Below are 18,090 nucleotides of genomic sequence, written 5' to 3'. Positions count from 1 at the left end.
TACTCAGTCCAGCAGTGAAACAGAAGCAGCCTCAGACAAACATATACTTAACCGTGAAACATGTGATTTGGATGCAGCACGCTCCTTCAACTGCACATTAACTGGCCTCCACGCAATAACAAGTTAACCTTTTATCTGCTATAACCAGCTCTACCACCAAATCCAAATAAACACAAGATGCTGCAGGACAAAACCCACCGAGGAGAAAAAAGCCACACTGCCTGCGTTTCTGCAGCACACTGAAGACTATGTACCACAGTGACAGAAGTGCACAAACGCTACAAACAGCTTTCGTTTGTGTTGTTAGGAAGTTTTTCTCTTCTTGTCTTTCGTTTGTGGACAACTCACTTTCACCACTCATACCTGAGTCTGTGGCCGTGATCAGCAGAGTGTATTCCGCTCCAAACTCCCGGTCCAGAGTCTTCGTCACGCTTAGCTGACCAGCAGACGACAGCGTGAAAGCCCCCTCTTCATCCCCCCCACTCAGCATGTAGCTCAGCTGACTGTTGGCTCCTTGGTCGTCATCTCTCGCAACAACCTGAAAAACAGAGGAGATTGAAATGAAGAGCTCTTGATTTCAGAGAAGAAGGGAAGGTCAGAAGAATCTTTCAATGCCACATTTTAAAACCTGAACTGGACTACACCTTTTCCTTTCTTTCTGCTCTTTTCTTTTGTGTTGTAATATCAGATTTTCGTAAAGTTTTCCATTCTTGCTGACCTTTTATGTAGATTTTTATGAATTTACGACTCAGTCAAGTGTCTCTGCGTCTTAGTTTACATCACCCCATTCATCTACTGTGACACGGCAGTGAGCTGAGTGTGAGAAGATGTTACACTGACCAGTAAATGACTTGTGGGTTTGCAGCTGCATCACAAACTTATGAAGAGAAGAAGGATGTGTCTGTCTTTTTTAATCAGACTTTTCTAGGAAATCTACATAAAATATATTCAGCTAGCTGCTGACATTCATGACTTGTGGACTTCTCTGCTGGAATCCTCAGAAACGTCTCATCCTAGATGTTTTCTTTTCCATTTTAGTAAAGTATTTGACAAGTTTGAGAGAACATCAAAGAGACACTTAGACTACAGTCAAGTCTCAGTCTATTGAATGAGTATCACTACAGTTCACGAAGTACAATGTTTCAAGGAGTGTAAGAAGAACAAAACCCCAGTACTGACCTGGAGAATGTCTTTGGGAAGGTTCTCAAGGTTTTCCTGAACATTGATGGTGTACGGAGAGAGCTCAAATAAAGGGGAACAGTCATTAACGTCCAGCAAGACAATGTTGACAGTTGCATGGTCTACTCTGGGGCTGCTGCCGCGGTCTGCGGCTTGGACCACCAGCGAATAAGCTGATCGAGTCTCACGGTCGAGCCGCTTGGCCACCGAGATCACCCCTGTGACCGAATCTATCCGGAAATCAGAGTTGGTGTTACCGCTAGAGATGGAAAACCTTATCTGCCCGTTGCTTCCGTCATCAGCATCGCTGGCAAACACCTGGATGACATCAGTACCAGTCAGGATGTTCTCCTCAACTTCAATGTCATAGATGTTCTGTGAGAAGCTTGGCGTGTTGTCGTTGACATCCAGAACTATCATGGTCACATCCATGGAGGAAGACAGAGGTGGGACCCCTTTGTCTGTAGCCACAACTGTAACTGTGTAGTTGGAAAGTTCCTCTCTGTCAAGTTCCCCAATCAACCTGACATCTCCATCAACTGTACCAATGATGAACTTGTTCTGGTGCTGCCCTCTGAGGGAGTACTCCACATAGCTGTTGGGCCCGCTGTCAGCATCTGTGGCTTGGGCAGTGAACACCACCGTGTCCACCGGCGTGTTCTCCTGGATGTAAGTGGTCTTTTGAGAGGTGAAGATGGGGGGGCAGTCATTGACATCCAGCAGAATGATTGACACCTGGGCTGTGCTGGTGAAGCGGGCTGCAGGAGGCGGGGCCAGATCATTGACAGTGATGACAAGGTTATAGAAGGACTGGCTTTCCCGATCCAACGCCTTCTGAGTTTGGAGGACCCCCTCCTTGGTGATAACAAAGTGGCCTTGGGGATCCCCAGAGGCGATTTTGTACAACAGCTGGGCATTGGCACCTGAGAGAAACAGCAGCAAAAAGGGACACGCTAAGTCTTCTGATTACAGAAACATCAGCAGAAGTTTCATTGAAAGTGACCTTGAACCAGGAAAAGGAAAATCATAATTATAACAATAATAATAATCAACATCGGTTATTTCTAAAATCGATTTCCTCATTTAGTGAGCAGCAGCAGTGGACACCCCCCTCCTTCCATCTCTCAAAAATGAAAATCATCACAAAAAAAACTCTAGGAATCAGAACACTAAGTAAATGTGAATGTGTCCAAGTAAAAGGAACAAAGAAAGTCTGTGTTCAAGGTCTGAAACACTAAAAATCTTTAAAACAATAATCTAAAATAAGATAACATCTCATTCTAAGAGCAGATGTTGAATTCTGCTCAAAACGTCTTTCCAAGGTTCACTTCATAAAAACATACGGGGGTCTCAAATGTTTTTTGACTGGTGAATAATGATATTTTTTTAATAAGGAAGGAGAGCTAAGTTTAGGTTGACTCATACTTTTCCAGCAGATTGACTGAAACATCAAATATTCGTTCTGTCTTGTTGGAATCAGCTGGTATGCTGATGATGGTGTACGTGACCAGAGCGTTGGGACCCTGAGATGAAAGGTTAAAAATAAAACAAGAATAAAGACTTCAGACCAGAACATTAACACGCTGCGTCTAATCTCAGTAAAGGCTGAGTTGTTTGACCTGCAGAGCTGGGCTTATGGGGGAGCAGCGGTCTAACCAGTTTTTCCTCGTTCAAATCCAGAAACCTCCAGTATGTATGAGCCACAAAGCTGAATAACACTGTCAAGTGAACTTTTTGGGGTTAGACAGGTTCCTCAGTCACCTACCATCATCTCCATCGCTGGCCTCAACAGTGACAATACTGGAACCAGGAGGAAGACTCTCAGACACAGAGGTGCTGTACGCACTGCTGCTGAAGACGGGAGGGTTGTCATTAATATCCAGCACATTGAAGTAAACTCGCACTGTGCTGGCCAAGCCGCCGCCATCATGAGCCTTTGCTGTTAAGATGTAGTATCGCTGAGTCTCATAGTCCAGGGCCCGTGTCACGTTGAAGACTCCAGTAACAGGGTTCAAGAGGAAAGTCCCATCTTCATCGTCTTCCTCCAGTGAGTAGTTGACTTCTCCATTAAGCTCTGAGTCAGAGTCGCTGGCCAGGATCACCTCCACAATGGAGCCTGTAGGGTGTGACAGACATGTGATCCAAAGTTTTACTACTTCATGCTCTACAGAGTAAAACAACTCGCAGTTGAGCCAACCGCAGACTTCTTTCTTTCAGGTTCCCTTCCTGTTTGGAGTCAAAGCGTGGATTTGCACTTAATGCTTAATCCACCAGATGTTGATACTCCAAGAGAGCTAATAGCAAAGGGTTTGATCAGACGTTTAGTCCTGATTGCATTATGAGTACACATTATGATGACATGGTGGAGCAACGTCAGCAAGTTGTCTGTTGCAAGTCCATGTATTTGTTCATACGTCTAATCTAATTGGTTGAATGCTATAACGCATATAAAGCATGCTATAAAGCATTCATCCCATTGTTTTCCTGTTTCTTTTTATTTCTTTATTATAGTATCTTCCGCCATTTTTTTACCGTTTAACTCCTTCTAAACATAAAAAACTATTAAAATGTTCAGCTGTTTCAGCTTTTTCCTGTTATGACTTTTGGTTTCTTCAAATGCTTGAACTTTTCAAGATATTCCAAGATTTCCAGGATTTGTGCCTCCATTGAAAAAAATGGGGAAACCTTGAAAACCTTTGCTTCTTTCTGTGGTGCAGAAGCTCGCTGGTTCGATACCCAGCGCTGGCATTTTTCACAAAAATATATTTTTTGTTATTGTGCTGTTTTTCATTTATGGTCAACTTTGATCATTTCTTTTTAAAAATTTTTTAGTGCCAATTATTACCCTCATTTTGATTCAGCAATACAGCATTCAACCCTGCATTTTCTACTGGAAATGCAGCTCCTTCTAGTATTAATTTGGATTTTCTTGTCCGTAGGAAAAGGCAAAGGGAGCTGCAAAGCAAAACTAAAAGCTTTAAACCTGTTTTCTGTTTGATTTAAGGCTGTGCTTTCCATTCTGAAGATGACTTATTTTCCTCCCTTAACTCATCCAAGGCATCAGCTCTGCAGAGACACGATAAGGAAGCTGTTCACCAGGTTGGTAAGGGGAAATGAATAAAGCTTGCAAGGTAGATGCAACTATGGAGTAAAGTCAGAAACGCTGGTCTAACAAGATGTGTCTCTTAAGTTTGCCTTTTGTTTGGTTCTCAGTGAACTCACCTGGTGTTACGTCCTCGGGGATGTCAAATGAGTATGTTGGACGGGAGAACTTGGGTGTGTGGTCATTGACGTCTTTGACGGTGATGTTTAGCCTCATGTCAGATGACTGTTTTCCATCATCTGCTCGAACCAAAAGGGAATACTTTGATCTTCGCTCTCTGTCCAGCTTCTTGGTTGCGATCAGATCTCCAGACTCTGGGTCGATGCGAAAGCTGTCATCTGCACCGCTGATGATGGTGTACGTGACCAGAGCGTTGGGACCCTGAGATGAAAGGTTCAAAATAAAACAAGAAAAAAGACTTTAATTTACAAAATAAACATTTCCTAGAGATGTGTTCCTATCTTAATAGGGAATCCATCAAAATGAGGTTTGAACCTCAGAGAAACCCCCAAACCACACTTGGAACAGCTGAATGAACACGTGCAAAAACAGCAGGTGAGCTGAACAGGAAGTCTCCAGACAGCTCGACTCTTTTCAGGCTGAGAGTAGAAATGAGGAAGGGTAACATGAATGTGTAGAGCCACCGTTTCAACAGTCTCATTATTATTTGACTGTTTCCAAAGATGATTTGTGGAGTTTTCTGGGATGAATAAGACAAGAATGTGGGTAAGACCACTTCTTTCACATATGGCGATTTCTAAAACGTGCCACACAAGTCAGGCAGATATGGGGTTTAAAGGAGTTTAGTTATTTTCAACAGCAGTGGTCCCCAATCCAATGCAGTGGGTACCTGGGACAGTTGGTTCTGGTACTCTGGGAAAAAAAAACATGACCCATTTTATCAATAATCTGATTCTGAAGGAAGTTTTCTTTTGAAAAACTATGCAATTCTCCCAACATCCGACTCATTCTTGATGCATGTCAAGTCACTTGGTCACGTGTCAAAGATCTATCTTCTCAAAGTCGATGCTCTGACCGCTAAATTGAAACCTCAAGCTAGCAAAGTTAGCAAAAAACAAACGTCTTTGGAAAGTTTGTTTTAGTAAAAACGATCCAGTGAGGAAACGGAAAAAGAGCCTTCAACTTCAAAATAAAAGAAATTTACATTAAGAAGAAAAAAACCAGAAGTCTTTACTCCAAATGTGGATTTTTTTGCTACAGTCGTTCCCACATCCCATAATAATAATGCAGAATATTTAGTTACCACCTGTATAATGTTTCAGGGATGCTGCTAATAAAGTTCTTCAAACGGTGGTTCACTTCTATGATTGTACTTAGAATATACCAGTTTTAGTGACCTTTTTTTGTTTGTTTGTGAGTGTTTATCAGACATTGGCGGCTGATTTTTTTTAGCTTCCACATTGACCCCAGAAAACCAAAACCACAACTCTCTATTCCAACTTTGAACTTTCATTTCTTGAGCTTGGCTGGAGTCTTGTGTTGTGCCCTTTTCAAAATACAATACAAAGTAGAAAACCGTTTTTGAAAATGATTAAGCAGCCTTCTTCACTGAGGTTATGCTGAAGTCTGACTCTCTTCTTATTGCTGGTGATTTTAAAATTCATGATGGTTACACAGACAAACCTCTGTCTAATGAAATGTTTAAACCTTAGCTTAGTGCAGTCCAAGGGTAGACACACTTTGGATTTGGTTTTATCCTATTTGGTCATGCAGACCATATGTAGGTGAAGTTTTGCTCTATAAAGTTGTCAAAGGTTCTGATCAACCCTCTCATGTGGGGCCTGAACCAAGTGATCCAATCATCTGTTTCCTCTGTGTAACTGATCCCAAACGCTGCAGCACAGCATGTGCGTTCATGCTGAACCAGTTTTCCACTTTGGTCAAGTCAGTTACTGTATAAGTGGCATTTAACATTCTGACTGAGGCCTGCAGAGTCTGAGATGCAGCTCCCAGGCTCTCTGAAGGTCTGACCTTGTGATGAACTTTCTGATACACTCGCTCCTGCAGAGCCTGATTGTCATTTAGCTTTCTTCATAGGAATTACCTTTAGTTTAATGATTCTTTCCAAAACTGATGTGCAGCCAGCTACTTCTTTTCAATCACTGCTGACGTCTTTGTGTTCTGTCCTGTTAGAAAACCTGAATGCTGTAGAAATCAGAGACTCTGTTTCTGTTGATGATCGGTTAGTGAAGTGGTCCTTTCATCAGAAACGTTTACCATTCTGTGAGCAGAATGAATAACTTGTTTTTCACAAGTTATTTTTGATTTGTTTTTTTCCTAATTTATAGTAAACAAATTCTGACACACTAAAATAATTCATTCATTCTTTTGGAGAGGAATTTGTCCTATTGGATTTAACGATTCATGAAAAATAATTCAATTAATCATATTCATAGTTTGTGGTAGCCAATAGTAAATTTTGGTTAATTTTGAACGATCTGATCTTTATCCTAAACTTCCACTAGTGTGACTCACAGAGAAATAGCTGCTTCCTAACAGTGAAGTTTTCCAGATTCTTGGATTTCTTCCAGATCATCAAGTGGAAATGAAATATGTGCCCAAACAAACAAGTAAACTTGAATGAATGTCAAATCCATTCACATTCTAGTTTCCTAAAGTTCACCACTGTTGTTTTTCTACATCCAAAGAATCCAAAGAGAACATTCTAAGAATATTCTAGACACTGGACGGTCACACTACTTTGCCAAATTCATAGTGTGTGTTATCTGCTGTGATGTACTTGGTCATTTTACATTATAGTAAAATAAAAACCTAATGTACATCAATCCAAATGGTATTTTCCAATATCAATTATTGATTTATTTCATTTTTAAACGATTTTATAACGGTATTGATCGAATTGGTTGGATAAATCAATTAATTGATTAATTGATTAATTGTTATACCCCTATTTTGTAAAGATTAAAGTATCATTTTAGGCATCAAGGCTCTACTAAAGGAGTAACCTTTTTTTCTCAAGACAGCACTCTCAGAAAACACAAAGACAAAGAGTCTCATGATCACAAACATCAAAGAAACTCAAGCAGAAAATTTGATTGTCCACTTCATGTCAGCCTATCTTGTTTCCAGATCAACCAACCAACTTGTTTCACATGAACAAAACCTCTTCCAGTCCATCAGGGGAAAATGTGTGACACAAAGTGCAGGAAAACATGAAGCTGATCACAGCTGAGGACAGCAAAACAAAAAATGACAAGAGGCTAATTTCAATTAATCCGACTGTCACAAAGAGCAGACAGGAGGCTGCTCCTGTCCAATTAGACTCTTTAGTAAATACTGAAAGTCTTAAGAACAAAAACTAAAATGTTTAAGTGAAGAGGATTTTTTTTTAAACTTGCTTATTTTCAGTAAACAAAACCAAAAAGTTTAATAAAAAAGACCCAAGAAAGTTATGGAAAGAAAACAACTGTATGTTTAAAGGCCTGTATCATACAAAATCAAATTTTTGAGCTTTTAAGTGTTATATAATGTTCATTCCTCATTCCGTTCACGCATTTCTGAGTATTCCTCTAAACCTGCTCTTTGACAACCAGCCCCTCCAATCCATGAAAAAGAGTGGGTCCTCACATTGTGACATCACAAAGTGGAGGAACAGCCCCTTCCAATAAGAGTCTGTGCTGCAAGCACCGCCCCCAAGTTAACACACCCACTTTCTCTGAGGAGCTAGCAGTGATCGGCAAAAACTCTTTTTTATTTTATATGGACAATATGGAAGTCCATCTTTGAATAAGTTTGGATGTTGTTTGTTTTCGTGGGTGAAACACAGACACGCTGCCGAGGTCGGCTCTAGGAGGACGTCATGGAATGGGCGGCGCCCACAAGGAGCAAAGGCAGAGCCTCAGAGATCAAGTCGTCTTAATTCCCGGTTGCAAAAGAACTCAGGAAAATAACTCAGATTGAATTAAAAATCATTCTTTAGTGTGCCAAAGATAATATATTATAATATATTTGGATATGGTTTACGAGGCTTATGAATAGCATGGTATACGCCCTTTAAAGGGTGTAAATGTCATGGTTTGGGTTTGTTTTGTCTTGGTTTTTGATTTATTTCTTGTTCTGTTATGTTTGGTTCTGTTTCCTGTTTTATTTTGTAAGGTGTTCTGTTTGGTCATGTTCCTGAGTTTTACTTCCTGGTCCCTATCTGTCCTGATCATGTTCACTTGTGTCTTGTCTGCCCTGCCTGTATTTAAGTCTCGTCTCTCCCTTCCTCTTGTGCTGGTCCATTAACGTCTTTAACGTCTCTAACGTCCTAGTGTCTTATGTATTTCACGTCTCTTCGTCCCTACTGCCATGTCCATGTTTCTTGCCACGCCACAGTAAGTTTAGTTTTGTTTAGTTATCCTGCTCTGCAGCGCCTTTTGTTTGCAATTAAACCCTTTTGCCTTGGAACCGTGTGCCTCCTGCCTCTGCGTCTGGGTCCTACCTGTTCTCCAGCCCCCCTCACCCTGACAGTAAAAGGAGATTGCTTTAGTGAAAGGGCAGTAAGATATTTGTGTGTAACTTCTACCAAAGAAAATAAGCGTTCAACTTACCTGGTTCCTCTTTTTTGTAACTCATACTTATGTGAGTCACTACTGAGAGACTGATCTGTCTCTTTTTTGTCCTGTCAGACACCAATTGGTCACAGTAGATGTTTGTCTCTACTGACCCTGCTTCTGCTGGACATTTCTTCCTAATAATTACACTCACAGAGAGTATTCTGCTCCACTGTCACAGTTTGTTTGCTCAATACTTTTGATATACTCTGCTTGCCACTTACAGACCACTATTACTCAGTGACAATAATCTGGCCTTAAAAGAGGATCTGAGCTCATTTGTAACCTAACATTTTAATTGTGTTTAAAGTGTACTGCTTTAAGACAAACTGGGGATTTTTAAATAAACTGTTTCACCGTTTTTCAGATCTGAAAAACTCCACTGTGAGACTCCACTGTAGTCTGGTTTCCAGGTCAGTGCAAACAGCGGTCTTTTTCTCCTTGTTTCATAGTTTTGTTAAATTCTGTTTTTTATTTTTATTTTTTTCATTTTTTTAAATGTTTTGAGCCCAATGCTGTAGTGATTCACAACAGTCATTTATGGTTTAACTTCAAAGTCCCACTCAGATCAACTTTTTCAACGTGTTCCCCCTGGTCTTTTATTTATGATGATGCCGTTTTTAGCTAAAATCCAAAAAACGGTGTCGTTTTCTAGCACGTGGTTTCTGCAGAGCAGCAGGAGTTCATTAGAAATTCACCTCTGAGTTGCGAGCAGGTAAATGGCACCGAGTAAGCCTGCCCTCATTTCCCATCATCCCTTTGCTTACGCTCCAGCTTACAGACCAGGAAAACAAAGACGTTCATGGAACAAGTTGTCTGCAAGTGGATGAATTAGAACGGAGCAGAGCAGAGAGATTGTGGCCCACCAATTGTATTTTGTATGTAACAACTACAAGGTTTTTTACAACATTCTGTCATCTGCTGATTTACAACTATTTTTATCAAGAAATACTCAGAAATTAAGTTCTAATCTTATTTTTCCTCATATATGTTCTCCATCATAAGAAAAATGCCAGAAGAACATGATAAAAACTCCCCAAAACAACATTTTCATTGGAGTAGTTCTTTCATTAAAAAAAAAAAAACTGGATTAGATAGCAATGCAGTCACAGACTAGAGGATCTTCTGTTGCTCTGGGCTGAAGCAGCTTTGGGGGATTGAATGTGATTTGATAGTGAAAAGTTTGATGGGTTTTTTTGTTCTGGGGGACAATGAGGGATCAGACAAGCACTCCTCTGTGGTTTGGGTCAAAAAGCTAAAGCAACTTCAAAAAGGTTTTTGTATCCAGTGGGATATAGTAAAGGCTCAAATTCAACTGAAAGAGACAACCTAAGCCCCGCCCACTTCTCTGATCCATACCATCAGCAGATAAAGAGATAGCACATGTACCACATGTGTACTGGGCATCTTTCAGTGCTCGACACAGAATCTGCATCTTTGATGCTTTTGCTGTGTCTCTGCTTCCTGAAGGTCCTCTGAGGCGGCACAGAGCAAAAGAGGAAAGCATCACAGCCAAACTACTGAATCCTTTCGATTTCACCTCAGAAGTTCTTTTTATGTACCATTCAAACTAATATTTATTCATACTGTCACATTTTCACTGTAATAACAGTTTACGTCATTTTACAGAACTTTTCCCTTTAAAAGAAAAAAGGTGGTTGTTTCCTTTCAGAATGAAATTATAAATTCATATACTACGTCTTTTTTTAAAGAACTACTTGAAAAGGGGGAGAATTGATTCATCAATTCATATTTTTCATTTTCTAAGTAGAGTTATTCTGTCCTGCAGAATAACTTCATTCACAGTGTCACAGTGACATAACTGCATTCACAGTGAAAATACATCTTGTGAATATTAAACCACCCCCCCCCCCACTCCCCCCCAAAAAAACAAAAGATTACATCACGGCGGGAGAAACTATCATAAAATGAATAGGGACAAAATCTCAAAAAACATACTTTAAAGTCCATTATTTATCTTCACCTTTTCACTTGTGGGTGAATGCAGGGGACATCCTGGACAAGTCGCCAGTCTGTTGCAGGGCCACAATCACAATTTAGAATAACCAATTAACCTATGAAGCATGTTTTGGATGGTGGGAGGGGACCAGAGTCTCTTTGAGAACATGCTAACCCCACACAGAGGGGTCCCCCGTTGATGTTCTGTTCCAGGGCCCACAGATGGGACTTGAACCAGGGGCTTTCCTGCAGTGAGTCAAGAGCGCTAACCACTGCTCCACCGTGCAGCCCACAGAATCCATTGACGAAACCAAAACAGACAGGTGTCAGGGATATCAAACTGGTTTTGAAGTTATTATGGGATGACCACAGGACCTATGACTTGGTGGCCATTCTGTGGCAAAGCGTGAAACTTTGAATTTTTTACGTTTTACAACAATATGGAAATAGATAACTTTAGTTCAAGCGATCTTCATGAAATTTAACTCGTGCCACCAGTTTAAGGCTGTGTCCGGATTCCCGCCCTAATCCCTGACTACTAAAAAAACCATATAGTGCGAGACTATGAAGTTCCCTAAATTTTGAAAGGAATTCAGACACCATACACCACAATACTTTTTTTCTTTTAACGGCGAATGTGACGTCATCGATTTCATGAAGTTAAAATCTTATTGATATGAGCGTTTTGTGACGATCATTTATGAGTCCGCTGTCTAATGAGGATAAAAACCTTGATGGTTTATTAAAAAATATACATTTACATTTCTTTTGTGGCAACATTTGTTTAGACGCAAGGCATTGTGGTATTTTGATGCACACTGGTTTTCACAGAGATTTCTGGGAAATTTTGATTCGATTTTGGAATAGATAGATAGTAGAGTCGTACAGCACTACAAAAGGGCGAACCCACTATATTGTGTGTAGTGAAGGAATTCGGACATAACCATGTCTACAACCCCAACTGAAGTTTTGTTGACCTTTGACCTTTGGAAGAGGCAGTCACTTTCACAAATCCTCTTTAGGATTTGGGATTGTGATCTATCTCCTCGAGCATCAAGCTACTTGAAAAGAACGTGTTGAATTTAGAAGTTGTAGATTTTGAACTGCACTACTGTGGCAAGCTCACAAAAGTAGCATTCCCTTTCCTGCTTGCACTTTTTTTACTGCAATATTGAGAAATTTTAATACACAATTCGTTGACTCAACCTGAACTCAATGATGTGACAAACTAGTATTTACATACTAGGAATATGGATGTGTTTAACAAACAAAACTGTGCTTCCAAGGAAATCCAAAACATAGCTTTGGTAGATTCTTCTTAAAATCACATAGATCTGACTGTCATCAGCAAAATATAAAATGGTTGCATGGAGATAAAACCAACAGAAAAGCCGCCATTTTGGGGAAAAATTTTTTTTTTTACATGGATTTGTCATTTACAGCTCTGACCTGGGAGGCAGAGGCAAAAGGGGAAGAGCAATGGGCATGAAGCAGCTACTCAGCCAGTGATGCCAGGTCAAAATGGGTTAAAAGGGGGGCGAGGAGGGCAGGTAACGCCTGCAGGCCATCCAATGCCGCTCTTTTTTATATGCCAGCTTAAAGAATGAAGCAAGCAGGCCAGGAGTTATAAAAGAGGGAGAAAAATGAAGCATTCTCCTTTCAGATTTAAGTTTTTTTCTGCTTGCGTTCAGACTCATCATTCACAGGCTCATAGCTGTTAGCCCCCTACGATGCATAACCTTACATCTCCAACATCAGTCCAGAGACCAGCATGAACATGATGGACATGAATGAGAACCTGCTTACAACTCTACAACCTGGGAGGAGCTGAGGAAAATGTGCAACAGTCCACAGGGATCCAGGGATCCAAGGAAAACCAGCAGCGACAACTCCTGCAGAAGTTGACTCATTTATTTGCAGATTTTTTCTCATTAAAGCCGAATTTTCCCACACAAATAGCTGCTTTGTCTTTCAGTCGAGACAGAAAAAGACTTATTTGGGAGTCTGCTTTAAGTACTTTTCTTTTTTTTTGGCCCATCTGGAGTTTCTTTCTTTTGGAGTGGAAATGGGCGTAGGGAAGAACGGATGCGTAGAACCACCATTTTAATGGTCTTCACATGTTAAACTGGATCAGATGGTTCTGATGTCTGAATTCAGTCGTCAGCTGGTCAACAGCTTGCTCTCTTGGCTGCTCTGCACAGGCTCACACATGCTTTTCTCAACAAGTTCCGTACATTCAGTGTCAGTGCGGCTTTATTTTCCTGCATAAGGAAGTGGGCAACGGCTTGGCTGGCCTCATATCTGCAGCTCCAGTTTTTAGTTAGCCACCTTTTTTGGCAGCACTGAAGTTTTGGTAAACAAAATCAAAGTCTGTCGCTGTGAAAGGTTCCTCCATGCTTCTCTTTTAATGTTTCTGTTTAAATTTCACTGATTCAACAAATTAAAAAATCCTGTGAGTTTAACTAAAGTTTTTCATCGTCCACAAAGAAACTTCAGCTTCTTGACTTTAACTTAACTCCAATTGACCTCATTTATGAAACATTTACTGATAAAAAATAAAAAAACAATCCAATAAATCTCCATTCTAAGGAGAGGGACCTGCTTCCAGACCCAGATTTACAGTCCATGCAGTATCCCAAAAGGGAGAAATGGCCAAGACTCTGAATTTTGTACAACTTTTCTCTCATTCAGAGCGAGATGAAAAAGGTAAAGCAACAGCTGTGCAATAAAAATGTGTGGTCTTATAGGTTACTACTAAATCTGAGTGAATTTACTTTATTTATTTGATCTCTTTGGCCAGATTTTTGTGTCCTTTGGCTTGTCTGAGGCTCATCAACCTTTTAGAGAGGTTGGCAGTACTTGCATTTTTGTGAATGCAGGATTTAACCCCCATGAAACAACTTGAACGCCGTCTGTGGCCGAGTACGCCGCTGCAGATTTTCTGGGAACTGTGGCCTCCTAAGAGCACCTTTGAAGCACCCAGGGAGTGACCACGCAACAAGAATAAGGGGACCGCTGAGGGACCTCAGAGGAACTCCACAAAAACCACAGAGTGACTTCAGAGCAACCAGAGCAGCTCAAAGTGGCAACAGAGCAACCACACATTTCTTTTGATTTGACATTTTTATGCAGCACATTAAACAAACAAAACAAAACATTTAGCTCTCCACAAGTAACATTTCTTTAAATTTGTCCCCACAAACTGTCTGTCGAATAATAAAGATTAGAAATAAAATCCTAATTAAAAACAAATACAACTACAGAACAAACATAAACTTGTTATTAAAACTGTGTTTTATGTTCATGGGCAGCATTAATGTAAAAGCTAGTCAAAGTTAATGCCTCGACTTCTCTGAATATTAAAAATTCTGCTGTCCTTACAGTAGGCTAAAGGAGGGGTCACATGTGCAGTCTGTGATGATGCTCCTGAACCTTTCCCCTGAAGGCAGGGGAGATAACAGCCTGTTCACATCATACCTTCACTAACCACAGAAAGACCACATCAATCCACCTGAAAGAGACCAGGGAGCAACCAGAGCAACCAGAGAGCACCTGCTGGCAAGCCAAAGTGACCACAGAGCAACCAGACAGACCAAAGAACCAGTGGGGTCTTAGTGTGGGCGGAGGTCCACCACAGAGAGCCAGAGGACCTTCAAGCCCCACATGCGTGGTCAAAACAACCAGCTCTACCTTAATGCAAACAAAGAACAATCACACAGTGACTACATGAAGAATACAAAGAAAATAAGGATCAATGGTCCTCAGGGCCCAGAGCCACCACAGAGTTCATCCTCTCCATGTTTGGGTTTAAACTCAGTTGGTCATTGAATTGTGGCATATGCTGACTCATTGTGGTCATAAATTAACTCGTCATTGGGTGCATCACAATATTTTCTTCCAATGTTCTTACTTTCTGACTGAGGTTTCTTTGATGTGCTCTGACACATTCAGTTTCTGCACACAGCAAACCATCTGTGACCCAACATGCAGAAAGAGAAAGTGCATTTCATCAACCGTGGTTTGTCTGAGAAGACGAACCCACAGCTGGCTCTGGGGGTTAGACACTAGACCAGGGGTGCTCATTCGTCAAAGGGCATGTGGGTAGATCAGGGGCATTCAGAGATAAATAACCAAAAAAATATATATATATATGAAAATTAGTCAGCGCATCATCATCCTCGCCGAGAAGTACATGATCTGATTAACATGCAAAACGGCCAATCGAACATCCCCTGATCTACACGCTGATGCACATGCGTGTTTAAAAACACTGAGCGCAAATTCTTTCTATCGGAAAGCCACTACTGGACCCGCTGCGTGCCAGAAGTGTTTATTGATACCTCATGATATGATATCTTATCTGTTCTGATTATGTATTACTACAAATATAGCATTCAGACACACAACAAAGCTATCTCCTCGCAAAGATTTGTGTACTCTTACTTCATAGTTTTTGAATTACTAGTGCATAAACAAAGTATTGTGTACTCAAATTGGCTTCTTGGAACCAGCGGGTACCTTCTTATTTGGAACGCCAGGGGCAAAGCATCATTCAGTCCAGTACAGTCAATGCCTATGACGAAATCACACCATTTACTAGCCTACTTTAAAATACAGATGCAAAACTTCAAGCTCCGTATAGAACTACAGTATGTATAAACCTTTTGTTTTTTTAATGGGTTTTAAAAGACAAAATGTAAAAACACAAGTCACTGATTGTGGAAAAACCTTTTACATTTAGATCTTGGTAGACCGGACATATTATTTACCGTCTGTTTTTGGTCCCCATTTTAGCCCAGAAATGTTCCATCTCACTGTAGTCTCCCAGGTCAAGAGTCATGGATCTAAAGCCTCAGTTTGAGTGGTCTCTGCATATGTCACTGTGTTTCTTCCAAATTTGCAAACTAATGATGCTCGATGCTCTCAAGGCTGTGTGATTGAACGCAACACATTGATTTAATCCGTACTCACAACAGCGGAGGACTTATCATTAGTAAAAGCAGTGGCGGGCCGTCAGGGCCTTCAAGGCCTTCTCTGAAGGCCTAAAAAATATCTGAATTATGTGTTAATGATATTTTGTCCATGCATACTCATACCCTCATAAGTTGTGAAGGCCTCCTAATGCAAAATCAAAGTCTGTCATTCATTTCTTTCAACCAATCAGATTTTGAGTTGGTGTCAGCAGGTTCTTCTAGCAGGCTTAGGCAACATCACAGTATTCAGACCTTCTGATTGGACAGAAGTTTCAGGAAGTCACATGCAGCCTTGTCCAGTTTGACACAGAGCCACAGAGAACTTTTTGATCTGTCTCAGTTAAAAACAGAGATGACTGTAATGTACTCCAAGGACGATTTAGCAGGAAAATCTCCCTCTGATCTTCTTGACTTCCTTCATCAGATAAATCTGAGTGAATCATGAAGCAGCCGTACAGATTTGTGTGTTTGGTGCTGACCTTCCCCATGTCCACTGCGTCTGTTCAGCGGACATTTTTTTTTTTGGAAAACTTTATTAATCCCAACAAGGAGAAACTCAGTTCCAGTACATCTCGATGAAACATCTTGATGGAATAGAAAAGGACTTCTTGATGGAACTGAAGACGATGATCTACATGACAGGGTGATGGACTGTTTTTGAGGAAAGAGAGGAGGATGGATTTTGTCTTCAAATAATCAATTTTTTGATTAGTGAAATGATAAATGTCATACTAAATAATATTCCTAATTTATGTGGTAGTTTTCAACTTTTTGTGCTGGCTTTAGTTGCATAATGAGATTTGTTTACTGTTTTGTTTATTCAATTTGTTTAGAGGCATAAAAATGGTTAATGAGGGGTTGAGTGATTCAGACGTAGCACTGCTGAAGGCCCAGGTGTGTCATGCACGGTCCGCCACTACCACAAAAGGTAGATGATTTCTGAACAACTAAGAACAAAACCCCATCCCAAGTCACTGAAATGGCAAAAGACTGATCGTGCATTTTCCTCCCTTAGCAGCAATGGAATATTCCAACCAACAGCAAGTTGACTTGCAATCATTGACTGTATGTGAGTACTGGATTGAGTGGAGGATCAACTCCTCCCCCCTCACATTCCAAACAGGGACTACCTGCTGGTTCCAAAAAAACAAAATCCCAGACTTATGGAGAAATAAACAGCTATTACTCAGAAAATTGGTCAGAAAAACCATTATTAACCATTAAGAACCATCAGTAACCATTCTTACTCTGCTTCATCTTTTTAAAAAACGTAAAAGATTTTCTATGAAGGTTTGAACGTTGAAAGTTTTAACAAGAGGAAAGCGCGACATGTTCATGTCTGTCTGAGAAAAGTGTTTGAGCAAAGAATTAATTCAACTTCACAGATCTGTAAAGAGAAAAAGCATCATTATGAAACTCCTCACCTCGTCAGCGTCTTTGGCTGTTAGCTGCATGATCTTGAAGCCATCTATGATGTTCTCCTCAATGGTCACATCAAGAACATCATTAGCAAAAACAGGAGGGTTGTCGTTGATGTCCTGGAGCGTGATCTCCACCTGCAGAGTAAGAACAGTTCACATTAGAGCACCACCCAGTGTTCACACAGAGTTAGAGTCTTCTGTAGTGTCCTACACTTCAACTAAATTGTTGTTCAGTTTTAGGAGTTAACGAGAGTCCCAGCATGAGCCAGGTCTCAGCTAACCAGAGGTCTTCTGTGCTGAAACTCAGATCTGAGTTCAGACCTTAAATCTGAAGCATATTAAAAACAGCAGCAGATCGGGCAGCCGTGATTTAATATAAAAAGATGAGGCCGAGGCGTTTAGCTTTTCTTCTTAATGCTAACTTTTAATTAGCTGCTTACTAGGTGATGTCATCTTCTGTTGGTTTAAGTTGCGCGTTCCTGCAATGTGTTTGTTGCAACAGTGGTGTTGCAGCAACAGTGGTGGCATGTCAGAGTGGCATGGCTGAAGTGTGGCACACTGCAGCACATTGAGGAAGGGGTTTGGTAAAGCCGCACATGAAGAGGTGCGTGCAGCAGCAGCAGCAGCAGCGTGTTGCAGCGGCGCCGTGTTGTAGGATTATGCACTGACAGATGGACAGCCTGACACAAACCCATCACTGCAGCTCGTTTTTCCACAGAGACTACAGCAAGTGAAACAGTAGAGCAAACCAACTGCTGCTCAGGGAGATTCCCTTTCAGCTCCTGGAAACCAAAATAAACATGCATTACAGCAGACCACAGAGCCCCCCCCCCACACACCCCCACACCCCATGTGATAAACTCTGGCCTGCTTTGATA

General features: G+C 40.9%; 1 protein-coding gene across 2 annotated transcripts in view; it reads right to left on the bottom strand.

Moving 5' to 3' along the window:
* The window catches only part of fat4 (FAT atypical cadherin 4), a 101,349-nt gene that overhangs the window by 35,150 nt on the left and 48,109 nt on the right, over positions 1–18,090 (bottom strand). For both annotated transcript variants that reach the window (XM_023959528.1, XM_023959527.1), the window contains exons 2-6: positions 17,216–17,347; positions 4,402–4,663; positions 2,945–3,295; positions 1,180–2,102; positions 364–538 (exon numbers count right to left, since the gene is read on the bottom strand). In XM_023959528.1, coding sequence (XP_023815296.1) covers positions 364–538; positions 1,180–2,102; positions 2,945–3,295; positions 4,402–4,663; positions 17,216–17,347 — 1,843 coding nt within the window. The remainder of the gene's footprint in view (positions 1–363; positions 539–1,179; positions 2,103–2,944; positions 3,296–4,401; positions 4,664–17,215; positions 17,348–18,090) is intronic.

The sequence above is a fragment of the Oryzias latipes genome, chromosome 10 (assembly GCF_002234675.1).
Source record: "Oryzias latipes chromosome 10, ASM223467v1".
Classification (NCBI taxonomy): Eukaryota; Metazoa; Chordata; class Actinopteri; order Beloniformes; family Adrianichthyidae; genus Oryzias; species Oryzias latipes.
The sequence above is the reverse complement of the archived record's forward strand: the minus strand, read 5'-3'. Positions and strand labels throughout refer to the sequence as shown.